At 41.7% G+C, this 15323-nt stretch overlaps 1 protein-coding gene across 6 annotated transcripts in view; it reads left to right on the top strand.

The window, feature by feature from the left end:
• Positions 1 to 15323, top strand: part of LOC122076705 (WASH complex subunit 3-like) — a 59893-nt gene that overhangs the window by 26048 nt on the left and 18522 nt on the right. Inside the window, exons 4-5 of one of the 6 annotated variants that reach the window (XM_042642164.1) lie at positions 13954 to 14009; positions 14123 to 14586. The exons of 3 other annotated variants lie outside the window; for them this stretch is intronic. In XM_042642164.1, coding sequence (XP_042498098.1) covers positions 13954 to 13978 — 25 coding nt within the window. In that variant the 3' untranslated portion in view covers positions 13979 to 14009; positions 14123 to 14586. Of the gene's footprint in view, positions 1 to 13953; positions 14010 to 14122; positions 14587 to 15323 lie in introns of those variants that run through there. 2 more of the 6 variants (XM_042642165.1, XM_042642163.1) reach the window with 2 other exon arrangements.

The following is a 15323-nucleotide window of genomic DNA, read 5'->3' as shown; positions in this document are numbered from 1 at the left end:
TGGTGGAAGGGGCTTGAGCAGCGGTGGCATCCAAAGGGGCCTTTCTCCTTTGATTTCTCCCTCTACCTCGCGGCGGCGGCCGGAAAGAAGATCCACGGCCAGTCTCAGACATCAGGGAGCGATCCCGTCAGAGAGTGTTGCCCATATTGTTATCCATCGGGGCAACGGAGATCTTCTTTACGCAGGCGCTGGTATCATGCCCGAACACTTTGCACACCAGGCATTGGGGTGGCTTCCAGTCTTAATTGACAGCCTGATGGAAACATAAATCATCTCCCTCTTGGACAGAGATGGATGAGGGGAGGACGTCTTCGACAGAAACCTCAACACAAATCCGCGCAAAGGCCAAACAATCTTTCCTATTTGTTCTGGCATCAGAGAATACCGGGGTTCTCAGGATTGAACCAACAACGCTTAATCCATCAGAGCACTAGATATGCAGAGGCAGACCAGAGAGCAAGACCCAAAGGGGAATGGTGGAGAAGTCTACCCGATTGAGGATCAAATTGCGATTCCAGGGACGAAGAAACATTGGTGATCTCCCAACAAACCAAGGGCCCCCTTCAAGAATTCTCACCTTATCTTGCTCTTCCGAGAATCGGAACATGAAAAAGCCATGGTCCAGGAGAAAGACATCAACTGAACCTGAGGGACGCCATTGTTTCAACATAGCCATCTTGACAAGGTGGAAGGGAGGGCGCTTCCCCAAGAAATGTCCCACGAGGGAGGAGTTCCATTGGGAAGCTTCAAAGTCCAAAAGGCCCTTGGGGCAGACAACAATAAGAGAGTCCCCAAGCTTGGTTGGAGGAACGAAATGCAGGGTTAAGCTATTAGCAGGAGGGGAGAAAGACTGTTTGAAGTGGGAGTTTCGAGGAACGTAAAGGAAGGGAACAAGGGGTGAAGAAGAAGGAGGTAATGCAGGAGAGGGAATAATGGTAGGGGGAGGATTTTCTGCCAAAGGGGAGGCCCCAGCCGAAGGTCCGACCATCTTTTCTGGCAAATCAGGCCATCGAAGCTTCACTTTCGGCAACACTATTGACAATGTTGTAGTACTCAGAAATGATCTGATCCCCTTGCTTCATGCCATTGACCTTCTGAAGTAGTTGATAAACTTTGGCCGAGGCACCCACATGGTCAAAAGTTTTAGTGATACTGTCCCAAATATCCTTGGCAGTTTTTTTCATCATAAACCTTTTCCAATCTCAGGTTTCATGGAAAAAATCAGCCATGTCATAACAGTGGAATTTTCAGTCTCCCACTTTGGATATGTCGGGTCATCTGGATTAGGAGCCTTAATGGTAATTGTAATTTCCGCTCCTCCGCAAGGAAAGCTTCACAGAATGAGCCCAATCCAAATAGTTGGTGTTGTCTAGCTTTAGATTGGAGATGAGTATGTGGGTTATCAAAAACCATAGGAGTAGGAGCACCACTCGATTCACTGGCTGAAACATCACCAAAGAGGGCTCCAAGTCCACTATCTTCAGACATGTTGTGGATGAGGAGTCACAAACACAATGGGGAGTATAAAATCTACCCAAGTTTTCTTTTCTTGAACCAAACAAAAAATTCCAGCAGCCAAACCAAGCAAACATTTCAAAAACAAGGGTTCACACCATCTACCTTCTTCAAGGGGTAGGATCATAACGGCCTCATAGGAGCACAATAGCCCTAAAAAAATCATATCTTACAAACATAGCAGTCGGAAGCATCACAACCACATTCCAGGGGCAAAAAAGACCAAAAAATAGGGCTGGCGGTACCCTATGAGCAGCAAAGAGTTGAGTTGTACAGCCTCAACTCAAGGAGGCTTGCAGCGAGACTAGGAGGGGTGAGAATTCACCCTAGGGCGATCCAAATGAGACTGGTTTCAGCTCCAAAGCTGACCAGATGAAAGAGAAAAAATGGTCTAGGGCTGGCGGTGAGCTTACCTAAACCTGGTTTTGCTTCTTGCAACCTTCATATGATTCTTTCTTCAAAGGAAAACTCCCCTTGGTGTCCCCATGGTCTCCTTGCATGCCTCTCTCAAGGTTTCTTCAATCTTCTCACATAGAAGTCCCTTTCCTTGGAACCCCTTGTAACCTAGGGTTCCAAAGAGAAGAGAAGAAAGGAAGAGACTAGTAGCTCGACTCTCAAACCAACCGTATATGTTCTGATACCAAGTTAGAATATGTAGATGAGGAAGAACAATGAGATGAGAGTTGGAGGGAGAAGGAGAGGAGGCGATGGTATGGTTGAATGGTATGTTGTGAGTAAAATCTCACTGACACCAAATAGCTTACTTCACTAATATATTTACAGGAAATTACACATACCTCCCTAAGAAGTAGAAAAGGGAAAAATAAAACATACATAATATGATGCATTACTAAACTACTCTCAGAGTAACATAACTAATATCTCTAACGGTTAAAACAATCAAAACATACATCAGGTTAGGGAAATACTAGTATACACTCAATGCCTCATGGCGTTTGTTGGTGGGTCTAATCCATAAGTTGCATACCACTGAAGATGTCAGTGACGCTCCTCCGAATGCAGCACTTATGTATTCCATGATATATTTTGTTTCCAACACTATGTCTATGTATTAATTCTTACTAAAATTAGATTTGGGGAAAATCGCACAAATCCTAGTTGTAGAATGGTCAAATGAGTAGAAGAATGCCAAAGAGTAGGAAGAAGTGAAGTGATTTGGTTTTGCAAAATTCCCCTTGGTAGTTCATAGTTGCGAAACTCCCAAATTCTGGTCGAAATTTGTGGAACTAGCGAAACTTGTCGAAACAGGGTGGAAACTTGGTACAAACCAATTTTGACCCTTGGTTTTGTTGTATATAAGGTCAAAACTGTCTGAAACTAAGAACCATGTCCACACCACACCCACCCCACCCCACCCCACCCCAACCTAACCTACCCTACCCTACACAAGCAAGTTAAGAAAATGAGGAGTGAACAAATGAAAAGACACTAAGAATGTCGAAAACCCTATTGCAGATTAGTGTTTGGTCATTCCTTATTCTAGGGATTCATTATTTACAGTATTTATGGGTTTCATTATTTGCATAAGAAGATTTGCAATTTGGTATCATCAACAATGATGATGACAAGAACGACAACAATGGCTTAGCAAACAATAGCAAAGAGGCAGCGTATATTCACAATGGTAGATCAATTGAAACCAGGGGCAACTTGTCATTCCCTCACGGTGGTCTACAGTTCAAACATGGTGTCGTGAAGGGGGCAAGTGGCGTCTCAACATCTTCATTCCAAGACACATCAATGCGATGGGATAGTGAAGAGAGAAGAGAAGCCATGGATGTGTCTTATAAAGAAAACCCATAGGATCAAAGGCCTAACACATACATAACCCAACCCAAGGCTTATTTAAAATAAAATAAGCCCATTAAGTGGCTTATCTACATCAGCGCAACTTGCAGATAATTGGATGAAACATCTTACTAGTAAGACCTTTAGTAAATACATCATCTAATTCACCACTGGGAACAAAAGGCACAGTGATAATACCCATATCCATCTCTTTGATGAAGTGTCGATTGATCTCCACATGCTTGGTTCGATCATGCTGAACAAGGTTGCAAGCAATGCTGATGACAAAGTTGCTGTCACAAAAGAGCTTCATAGGAAGGGTAGCAAGGACAGCTAAATCTGTGAGAAGACTATGAAGCCATAAGAGCTCACAAATGCCATGTGCCATAGCACAGAACTCTGCCTCGGCACTGGGACGGGCAACCACGACTTGCTTCTTGCTTCGTCATGTAACAAGGTTACCACCACCAAATGTGCAATAACCAGTAGTAGACTTGGGGTCATCAGGGGAACCTACCCAATCAACATCCGTGAAGGCCTCCACCCGAAGGTGATCATGAGAAAAACGGATGCCACGTCCTGGGGCAGATTTCAAGTACCGGAGAATACGCAGCACAACTTCCATATGAGTCGAGTAGGGATCATTCATGTCATGACTAACCAAGTTGATGACAAATGTTATGTCAAGACGTGTATGAGAAAGATGAAGTACCCCACTAATCTCTGATATCTCCCATTATACATAGGATCACCTTCCTTGCTACTCAGGTGATCGTAAGCTTCAATAAGAGTGTTTGCTGGCTTAAACCCTAACATGCTTGTCTCAAGAAGAAGATCAAGCACATACTTCCGCTGAGACAATTAGATCCCACTAGAAGACCTGTCAACTTCAATGCCAAGGAAGTATCGAAGTTGTCCTAGATCTTTGATCTTGAATTCATCACTCATGTATCTCTTGAGGCAAGAGATTTCTGCCAGATCATCATCAGTAACAACAATATCATCTACATAGACTATCAAGATAGCAATCTTCCCGCTAGATCTCTTGATGAACAGAGTGTGGTTAGCATTGCTTCGAGAGTAGCTTATAGCAACCATAGCCTTATGGAAATGCCCGAACCAAGCATGAGGGGATTGCTTCAGCCCATACAATACACACTTCAGCTTGCATACCTTCCCTTGGGTTTTGGAGCAAGTGAACACAGGAGGAATATCCATATACACGTCCTCCTCAAGTTTCCCATGAAGGAAGACATTCTTCACATCTAGCTGCTGAAGATCCCAATCTAAGTTAACGGCACAAGCTAAGATAACGCGAATTGTGTTCATCTTAGCAATTGGAGCAAAACTTTCCTGTAGTCAATCATATAAGTCTGAGTGAAGCCCTTGGCAACAAGTTTGGCCTTCTACCGATCCACTGTACCATCATCCTTCTGTTTTACTGTGAAGACCCATTAACCCAACTGTCTTCTTTTGTGAGGGAAGACACACCAGATCAAACGTGTCATTCTTCTTTAGAGCCTACATCTCTTCAACAATAATTGCCTGCTATTGTGAGTCTGCACTAGCTTCCTGCTAAGTATGAGGAATGGACACAGAGGAAAGAGAACACACAAAACTATAGTAGGAAGGAGAAAGTGAGTCATACGAAACAATTTTAGCAATAGGATGTAAAGTACAAGACCTAGTGCCTTTACGAACGACAATAGACAACTCAAGAGATGGATCAACAGAAGAAGGAGAAATACCTAGGTCCAAGGGGACAAGATCAGGCTCGAGAGGAGACAATTTCATGATAGGGTAGATGTTGGATGTGTAGTGATCTGAGTCTATTGTCTGTGCCTATAAACACGTATCTCTGGTCGAGGCGCAGTAGGAGTGTTCACTCTCCCCCTGAAATGGGAAACTGGCAAGGATAGCAAGTTCAGGAGGCAGAGGAACATTTTCCACAATGGAAGGAGACTGACTTCCCCTGAAGAGGTGTCGCAGTGTAGTATGACGCAGATTCGTGAAAGATAACATCCATAGTCACAAACCAAGGCCCAATGGGAGGATGAAAACACCGATAGCCTTTCTCAGTAGGAGCATACGTCAGAAAATGCACCAGAGACCACGAGGATCAAACTTTCCATTAAGATAATGATCTCGAGCATAACAAACACTACTGAATACCTTAGGAGGAACAAGAGCAGCAACGGAACCTTGGAGAAGATCCAGAGGGGGACATAAGGAGTAGATTCGAGAAGGCATTCGGTTAATAAGAAAGGCAACGTGAGAATTGAGTCACTTCAGTACTGGGGAGGAACATATATCTCAGACATAAGAGAGTGTGCTACCTCACAAAGGTGGGGATTCTTCCGCTTAGGAACCTCATTTTGAGTCGGAGTATCCGCACAACTAGTCTGATGGATCATCCCATGATCGGAAAGGTAAGCCTAAAAGGTCCCTTTGAAGTATTCACGACCATTATCGCTTTGAAGGATCTTAATGGTAGCACCGAACTGAGTCTGAACCATGCGATGAAACTACTGAAAGCAATAGAAGGTCTTGCCCTTGGTTCGCATCATATAAACCCAAGTGGTCCGAGAATTATAATCAATAAAAGAGACAAACCATCGATAACCATTGTCAGACACATGACCAGATGAACCGCAAATATCAGAATGTATCAATGGCAAAGGACTGACACTTTTATTTCTAGAAACTGAATAAGTGATCCGAGTTTTTTTGGCCAAAACATATGCCTCGTAAAAAAAAATGACTCGAATTACAATTTTTTAAAATAAGGGAAAACCCTAGCTAAAGTTCCCAAAGGGGGATGTGCCAACCGATGATGCCACTATAGTAACTCAGAGATGGGAGGTGACGTAGAAGAAGTCTGAAGAGCCTAACCAGAGATCAATTCTGAGTCATCATTAAGCAAATACATATCACCACGTACCCTACCAGAGCCAATCTTTGCCCTTGTCACCAGATCTTAAAAAACACAATGAGACGGGAAAAATGTGACTTTACAATTAAGACTGGAAAGAAGATACTAATGGAAAAAAGGTTAGTGGGAAAAGAAGGAACATGTAATACAGTAGAAAGTGATAAAGAAGTGGTACAACTAACAGAGTCCTTTCCCTGAATAGTGGAATAAGTCTCGTTAGTTAGGTTGACCTTACCATTACTAGGGCAGGTTGTGTACTGTAAGAAAAGAGGCAAGCAGCATGTTATATGATCAAAAGCCCTAGAGTCTATAATCCAAGGGGTAGAATGAACATAGTATGGTCACAGAAGGAGATACCTGACCTAGAAGGGGTGGAATGAGCAAAGCTCGCAATGGCTAGTGCAGAAGAGTCTAGAATGAACATAGTATGGTCACAGAAGGAGATACCTGACCTAGAAGGGGTGGAATGAGCAAAGCTCGCAATGGCTAGTGCAGAAGAGTCTAGAATGAACATAGTATGGTCACAGAAGGAGATACCTGACCTAGAAGGGGTGGAATGAGCAAAGCTCGCAATGGCTAGTGCAGAAGAGTCTAGACGTGTTAAAAGGCGCCAGAGGGCAGTAAGCTCATCAAATGATAGTGAGACTACTGATGTGCTAGGAGCAGACTTAGGCTCTCAGTGTGTGGCTTGCCTAGGAGTACTAGCACGACCCTTCCCTCGCCCTTTGCTAGATGTATTAGCTTTGCGGCTATGAAGTTTCCAGTAGTGCTCCTTGGTGTGGTGCTCCTTACCACAGTAATCACACTTCACTGGAGTCCTAGTAGAGGAGCCCCTATACTGTGGGGCTGCATTAAGGGACTGAGTGCCAAAGATAAGTGCATCTCTCAGTAGGAGTGGCAGCATAGTGGTGCATCGGCTGTTCTCTAATTGGATCACAACATAGGTTTGATCCAAGATAGGAAAGGGGTAATGACTCAAAACATGGGACTGCAACTAATCAAACTCCACATTCAGACATGCTAGAAAGTCATAGACGCGGATCTTGTCCCCTCGCTTCTAAAAACTGGTGATATTTGCAGGGGTGGAAGGAGTAAACTCAGAAGTCCAACTCAGTCCACAGTGTCCGCAACTCGTAGTAGTACTGTGGTAGAGTGAGTCCTCTCTGCCTCAGATCACGAACCTTCTGGTGAAGCTCAAAGACCTGAGCATCATTCCCCGCCTGGGAATATAGATTTCCTGGACAGACTTTCAGATCTTCGCAACAGAGTCAAGGAGGAGATAGCCATGTGAAAGCTATAGCAACATGGAGTTGACAACGAAGGCCATAATCAAAGAGTTGGTACACTCCCACTTGTCAATCTCAGGACCGGTGGTCGGACACTTCGTGGTTCCAGTGAGGTCCCTGTAATAGCCATGAGACTTGATGGAGATGTAGACCGAGCATGACCACATAAGGTAGCTTGTGCTATCAAGCTTGATAGCACAAGGAGGAATGGTAGGAAGAGCTGTGGTGTCTTTGCCAATAGAAGCACGAGCTGTTAGACATGGTTGCTACTTAAGGGGGGCTGTGCAAATAGAAGAGACACTAGCCCAGAGATAGAAAGCACAAAAAAATTAGAAAAGGCTAGAAAACCCAAAAATCGATAAAGGAGAAAAACCCTGAGAAATCGATTTTGGGGATAGCTCTAGAATAGTTACCTCAAACGGGAAAGTGGTTGGTACATACCATTACAAGGATAAGGACCACCAGTCGCAACAAACATCAAGACGGTCGGAGCATCAAGCAGGGAAAAAGCATTATGGCAATTAAAAAACGATTTCAGGGAAAAAACTCCTGAAAAAGTGATAAAAAGAAAGGGGTTTGGGTTTCTCAAATCATTGTAGAAGAGAATCTGAGAGCCCAAGAGAACGATGGATGGAGGCTAGAAACCCCCTTGGTGGTTTAAGAAGCTCCCACTACGAGAGAAAAGTAGATGAAGAGAGACGGAGGGAGGCGCAGATAGAAGGAGGTGCTGGGAGAGAGAGAAACGAGAAAGAGAAAGAGAAAGAGATGGAGAAGAGAGAGAGGCCTTAGGGTTTCGGATCCTATGGCTTTGATACCATGTCGGATGGGGTAATGACTTGTGTCAAATATGACACCAGCTCTCTTTATTTATAATAATGAAGAAAAAATTCTAGGGAATTACAAAGACCATTAAACCCCTTAGGGTCCATTTGGCAACGGACACTTTCATTAAAACTCATTATTACAACAGTCCCTAATTAGACAATTAGGACTAATTCCACAACAGGAGACCTTCTCGGGTTGAAATAACTCAAATCTGTGGTCAAACTGAAAATTGAATGAATATAAAACTTGGGCTGAAGCTGATGAACGGATATGGAAATCCAGGGATCTGAAATCTGCTGCATTAACACTCCTACCAACAGAGCTGCAAGGTGTGGGTTTGTGTCTTCAATTAGAACTTGAAGGGGACTTTAACAATGCAATCTTCTGATGTCCGGCAGCAATAATGGCTTCTCAACAATAAAATAGAAACTAAAAAAAAAATAGAAGAAGGTAGAAGAAGATAGGATAGGTTTGGATTGAGCCTCTCATTCTCTCCCGCTTCTCACCCACTCAAGTTTTAGGACATCTCACCTTTGCCTCTCACGCATACTGCATCTCACAGCATTCATGGCTATCAAACCAGAATTCTTTCTTTTCTCTTGATCGTTGGCTATTCTGTCCAGTGTATTGCCTTTATTTCTAAAACCAAATACATCCTAAATCTTCTAGATACATTCTGAGCAAATCCAATCCTAATGGGTTACAAAATAAATCCTTATTACATAAGAATTCTAATTTAAGTTAGAAAGTAATTTAAACTATTGAAACCCCCATGCAAGGAACAAAAATTCGCTAAATAATAGCCTCTGCAAGCTGTCAAATTTGTCTTCACATGTTCTTCACCAGCTGGCCATGGGGACCACGAGATCTGGGAATTATCTTCTTTCTTAACTCTAGGTCGATTTCCTTCCAAATTGGCAAGGTCGATAGTTATTCATTGGACAAAATTCGACTGGATTCGATTATGCAAATATCTCCCTGAATCAGCAAGCTTGATGGCAGTAAGATCTGGAACATATTTCTCCAATTAAAGCTGGTCAACCTGGAATTAATCCCCCTTCAAATCAGCATGATTGATGACTACATTCTCCCTGAAATAAAGCTGGCTGAACCTATCCTTGGGCAGAATATAGGCTGGGTTGTTAGAATTAAATAATCTCATAATATGGGCCAGGTATGAACCTGTTAGAACATGCACCAAGAAACACGAAAGAAAAACAAACAGATTCCCGTAAGACACAGATTTAACGTGGTTCACACACCGATGTGATGTGCTACATTCATGGGTATAGTTGTCAAGGCATTGGCAAGGCGACGACTTGGCGTCTAGGCTGTTTGCCTGGGGCCTAGGCGACAGTTGTCTTGTTGCACTGCATGTCACCTTGTGTTTTGACCCTTATTTATGCCAAATATCATTCAAGTAAATATTTTCTACATTTACTTGAGATATTATTCATAAATAAGCAAATACCCATATTTGAATCTAATAAAAATAATTTAAAAATCAAATTCCAAAAGGACAAAAAGTCAATCCACCAGTCCAAGAACAAAAATTGAATTTTGGTTATAGGGGTGATTTTCAACTTTTAAATGCTGGGTTTTTTCTCAATTATGAAATTTTATAAATCCTATCATGTTAAAACATTGCTAAAAACCAAAAGTTTGATAAAATAATCTTTTGTTTTGTTATCCATAAAATTATTTTCATTCAGGTGATTTAAAAGCATTTTCGCACTCTAAAATAAGAATAAGTTTGACAGAGCATAACTTTGTCATTACAACTCAGATTTAAGCAATCTTTAGGCCCTCTTTATTATCAGGTTTTTTTTTTTTTTTTTTTTTTTTTTTTCACAAAAATGGTTTTGGCTGCATTTGGTATCATTTGCAGAGCTTGTTTCTATTTAAAAAAAATTGGTAAAACACAAAACAAAAAGAGATCAAGAGTCATTTATGTGTTTTGATCAAAATTGATTTTCAGTTATTTTTGCTCTGGACTTTAATGATCATGTGCTTAAAGTCTCAATATGGAGGGGTAAAGTAGTCATTTACTTTGTAACTAGAAATACAAGCCCCTTGCCCCCACTTCTTCAGTCCAAAGTGGAGAAAGAGTTACAAGAAGGATGTGTGAAGGGTATCTCTTCACTCATTTCTATAAAAAACCATTTTGCACAGAGATACCATACTATTTCCCCCAAAAAATCATTTTTGTTAAGTAGTTACCAAACCATTTTTTGTTTGATAAAAAATAGTTTTCATTAATGATTTTTGTTAAATAGATAAAAATAAAAATGAAAAATGATACCAAAGAGGGCCTTAAACTTGTTGGAAAGCTGGTTTTGTGTTATAACTAATACAAAAATTTTATGTAAAAATAAAATCATTTGACCAGTCAAAATTATTATAGAACAAGAGCATTTCTCTAAATGTTGATTTTTTATAACTTAATATGACTTGGTGTTGATTTTTTATGATTTGATGTGGTTAAATGTTGATTTTTAATGACTTGATATGGCTTAATGTTGATTTTTTATGATACAAGTTATATATAACTTACTAAATAATGCTAGAAAATAGGGAAAATAAAAAATAACACTTGGTCGCCTTGTTCCCCTTAAGGCGGGCGCCTTCTTGCCTAATTGCTTAGACATCCCTCCACCGCCTTGGGTCGCCTTGGCGCTGTGACAACTATTTCCACGGGCGAAGGTGAAGATGATTCACTATATGATGGAAGAAATATTACAATGGAGATCTCTCAAGAACACCCAAACTCGTGGCAAGAACTCTCACCTAGAAACCCTAATCTTGAAAATCCCCAAATCTCACTTGCTTGCACAACAAGACATTATAACAAATATATACTCTTTCAACTTGCGGCAAGAACTCTCACCTAAGCCCTCCGCTAACATCACATAACTCATAAAAAAAAAATCCCATTTGTTTTACCACCAAAATATATCAGAGCGATCAATCTTTAAAACAGGTCAAGAATTCGAGACACACATAACATATCCTGGTTTGAAACCCAATCGAAGTACTAATTTTGCATCACCTGCCCTAGCTGGTGCTCTCCTATGGATCCTCTCCTACGGATCCAGATCCTCTACAATTCCTTAATCATGCAATTCGATGTAGTGCTACTTCTAGCGATTGACATGTGTCCCTGACAACGTGGAAGGTCACGATCGCAGAGAGAAACATGGATCTGTCCAGCTACTTCCCGGATCACTTTTTTGCGGATCTCATCTGACCCAACCCGATTAGATTAAAAAAAAAAAAAAGGAGCAACGCAGTGCATGAGGCTCCCGCTACTGCAGGGTCTGGGAGGGGCAAGTGTACGCAGCCTTACCCCTTGCTTCACAGAAGAGGTTGTTTCCAAGTTTTGAACCTGTGACCAACATGTTGCAATAGTGCAACTTAACCGTTGTGTCACCCAACTCGATTAGATCGTTGGATCTAATTACACCTTCTCCATTCCATTTGAAATCGAAGGGGAAACCTAGGTTTTCTACGATCTCGACTCAGGGATTCTCAGGTGGATCCGTGGATGCTCTCTCCAGCAATCAATCGTGACAGAGGAAGCAGTAGTCGCCAGCTTTGGGAGAGAGAGAGAACCTCACAGATTGAAGAAGGAGAAGGCGGCTTTGAATCTCTGTGGACTCCTTGTTGATGACTTGGATGTTGCGGTGCTGATGATTGAAACCTACAATGTTTCCTCTAATACAAGAGAATTTACATCCTATCTAACAACATTTATCTCAGAAACATTCATTGCTATCTATAGATGCAACTCGTAATAACAAGTAATTTTTGTAAACCCAAAGAAACCAATTAGTAATGACAAAAACCATTTACAGGAAGAAATGACTAATTTCAAATTTGACGGAGTAACCAGAGCCAAATTATTATTATTATTTTTTTTCTATTTCTTGGGCACAACCTTCGAACCCTTGATGGACTTTGATGCTTTCCATGGGGTTGGAGCTCTCTTCTTCTTCATAGCTTCGAGAGTTTTAACTTGGCTCAATCGCTTTACCTTCCCAATCTTCTTGGTAGATGCCTTAAGTTTCAGTGTCTTCACCGGCTTCTTCTTGTTCTTTGGTGTCAAGATTCTCAATTCCGTCGATATAGAGGCTATAACCCACCTTTTCCAAGTCCAGTGTTTGGGCCGATCCCACTGATAAAACAAATAAAGGAGGGGCTTTCTTTCTGTGGTGGACTCCGCCAGCTTCCACCCATGGATCTGCCGGCAAAGAGATCTCGATCCGAGGAGATATGCTTTGCTTTAGTGTGATTGACGAAGGCTAGGCTAGGTTTGGTAATACCCAAAACAAATGAAAAGAGATCGGGGTCGATAGTTGGCAAGAAACTTGATCCCCCCCCTTAACATAAGGGCAGCTGCGGTCGATCCAGGGAATGGAGGGGCCCTTTTACCAAGTCTACCAGATAGAAGATGATAGAGGGCCAACTATCGTTGCGTTGCACAAGATGATGCGTCTCACTTCGAGTTCCTTACTTATTAGTCGAATCTGATGATAAGCCTCGGCTTCAGCTGCCTGCTAGGTGATCAAAATGATAAGCGTCGCCAGCGAAGGTAGCAGTTGCATCAGTTTACCTAGCAGTTTATCTTGTCGAAGAACCTAGAACTCCTGGATTCTGATTTGTTAGTTGAAGCAGCCATTTCAGAAGCATCCATAGTGGTAGCTATGGAGAATCCCATAGTTTCATATCCTTCAGTTGCAACATAACCAGGTCCCTGCTTCTTTCGACTTTATTACCTTCGCCTTCTCAATTTTCTTCTTCTTCTCCATCTTTACAGTAGCCGCATCAACAGCGGCTCGTCAGCAGAAATCCCTCTGGGCAGGATTTCAGCACCGTTCAGGGCATCCAAGAACCAGTTTTCCAACTTGGAATTGCTGAGGAGACTGCCAACCATGGTGGCTGTTTCAGGCTTGGTAGGGAAGAGAGAGACACGGAGACGAGGGCTTCAGGGAGGAAGTGGTGGTGCGATCATACTCTTCGATCATGTCCTCGGAGAACTCTTATATAGAGATTGAGATTCAATAGGGTTTGGGTTGTTGACCTGTTTTCTTGATTTCTTGGGTTCTGCTTCCTTGTTGAAGAAGAGAAAAAGGTTTATTTATTTATTATTATTATTATTATTTTTTATCCCAAGATGGCTATGGCTGTTGGAATTGGGTTGGTGAATGGTAGGTCCTCATGGAGTCAGAGAGGCTGCCTGAAGAACAGAAAGGGGAAGAAGATGAATATTTCTTTAAATCCGGTTGGTTCAGATGAGATCTGCCAAAAAGCAGCTGCAGATCCATGTTTCTCTCTCTCGCTCTCTCTATCATGACTGTCCACATCGTCAGGGACACGTGTCGAACGCTGAAGGCAGAACTGCACCGAATTGCACGCTTAAGGAGTTGTAGAGGATCTGGATCCGCTTTCCTAACCCCTCCCCCAAAACCAAAAAAAAAAAGTATAGTGATGGAAAAGTTTTGAAATTAAGGTGTGATGGAAGTATTGAGGTTTTAGACTCTTTCTCAGATTTTGGCTGATTTGGTAAATTTTTTGGCTATACTGTAGCATACAAGGAATGAATGAGCAGTAACTTTCACCATGACCAAGACATCACTGCCTAGGTGGTTCTTACTGACTTCTGAAACCTACTCATCTTCTCTGTCGCTCTCCCTTGTTTTCAAGACAAGTGCTTTGTTTCTTCAATTGCTTACCGAAGAATCCATGGTGCATGCAGTGTTACTCAAGACTCAAACAAACCTCAGTCTTAGGGGGGTGAAATTCTGCATTTGAGCAACCCAGGAAAAGTGTCCAGCCTTAACCAACTCTTCTTCCATGATGCTGTCCATGGAGAAGATCTCTTTTTTACAACTTAGATCTCCCAATATAGAAAGTTGTTACCATGGATTATCTGATTTATGAGTCTGTGACAGGTAAAGTGGCAGGGGATGGTGGAGATGGGTCTTTTTGTCTTCAGCCAAAATATAGGGTAATATTAATATTATAAATGAGGAATGTTGCAGTTGAGTTTACAAATTTTTGTTACCAAGGTCAAGTGTACTTTTGTAATTTCATATATTGAAGTTAAGTCAATAGTTAAAATTCAACAGGGAGGATATTTGTAGAAATTTCTTCCACCTATTGTCTGGTTGTACTGAGAAAATATACTGTTAATTCCATCATCATTTTCTTGTTGTCCAATAATTACTGTTTGTTTGTTTGTTATTCCCTACTTTGTAAAGGGGGAAAGCACAACCAGGTATGGTCGATTTTCTCCCATCGTTCTTTTCAATGCTTTTTCCAGTGAGACACTAGAGATAACTTTTCGTAGTAATGTTTTCTCTCACCTATGTAACATAAAGTAGCTACTCTTTTCCCCATGTTTTCTCTCACCTATGCAACCAAACGTCACATCTTGACTCTCATGAGTGACAGCAACCAAACGCAGCATACACACTTCCAACCGGAGGGAGCCTAGTCTAAGAAAAGCTTTACACTTTGCTAAACATCTTTTTGTTGAAATACTCTGCGAAACATCACAAGAACGCTCACAGAACTCAATTTCCACATCAGGGGAGAAAAAAATTATGTTCTCTTCGAAGAGGCTGTTTCCGATACCCCAAATCAGAAACATTGTTTGTGATATCTCCTTGGCAGGACCTAGTTCTTCCTAACCATGCTAAAACATGAACTAGGTGGATTCATTTACTATCCGCCTTATTGATACACACTTGATAGGTTTGAGACATGAAACTAATATCAAATAAAACTGATAAAAACTCCCATGGCGAAGGATGAAGTTCCAGTTGTGATAACCAATTCATCTCCATTGTATCTGTTCAAATCTCTGTTCTGTTCTTTGTCGTCTCATCACCATTGATTCCTCTAGCCTAGGCTTCTTTCGCAGAACCTAATTCATCTAGCCTTGGCTTCTTGTG

Source organism: Macadamia integrifolia, chromosome 4, assembly GCF_013358625.1.
Source record: "Macadamia integrifolia cultivar HAES 741 chromosome 4, SCU_Mint_v3, whole genome shotgun sequence".
Classification (NCBI taxonomy): Eukaryota; Viridiplantae; Streptophyta; class Magnoliopsida; order Proteales; family Proteaceae; genus Macadamia; species Macadamia integrifolia.
Note: the sequence above shows the minus strand (reverse complement) of the source record. Positions and strands in the feature narration are given on the sequence as shown.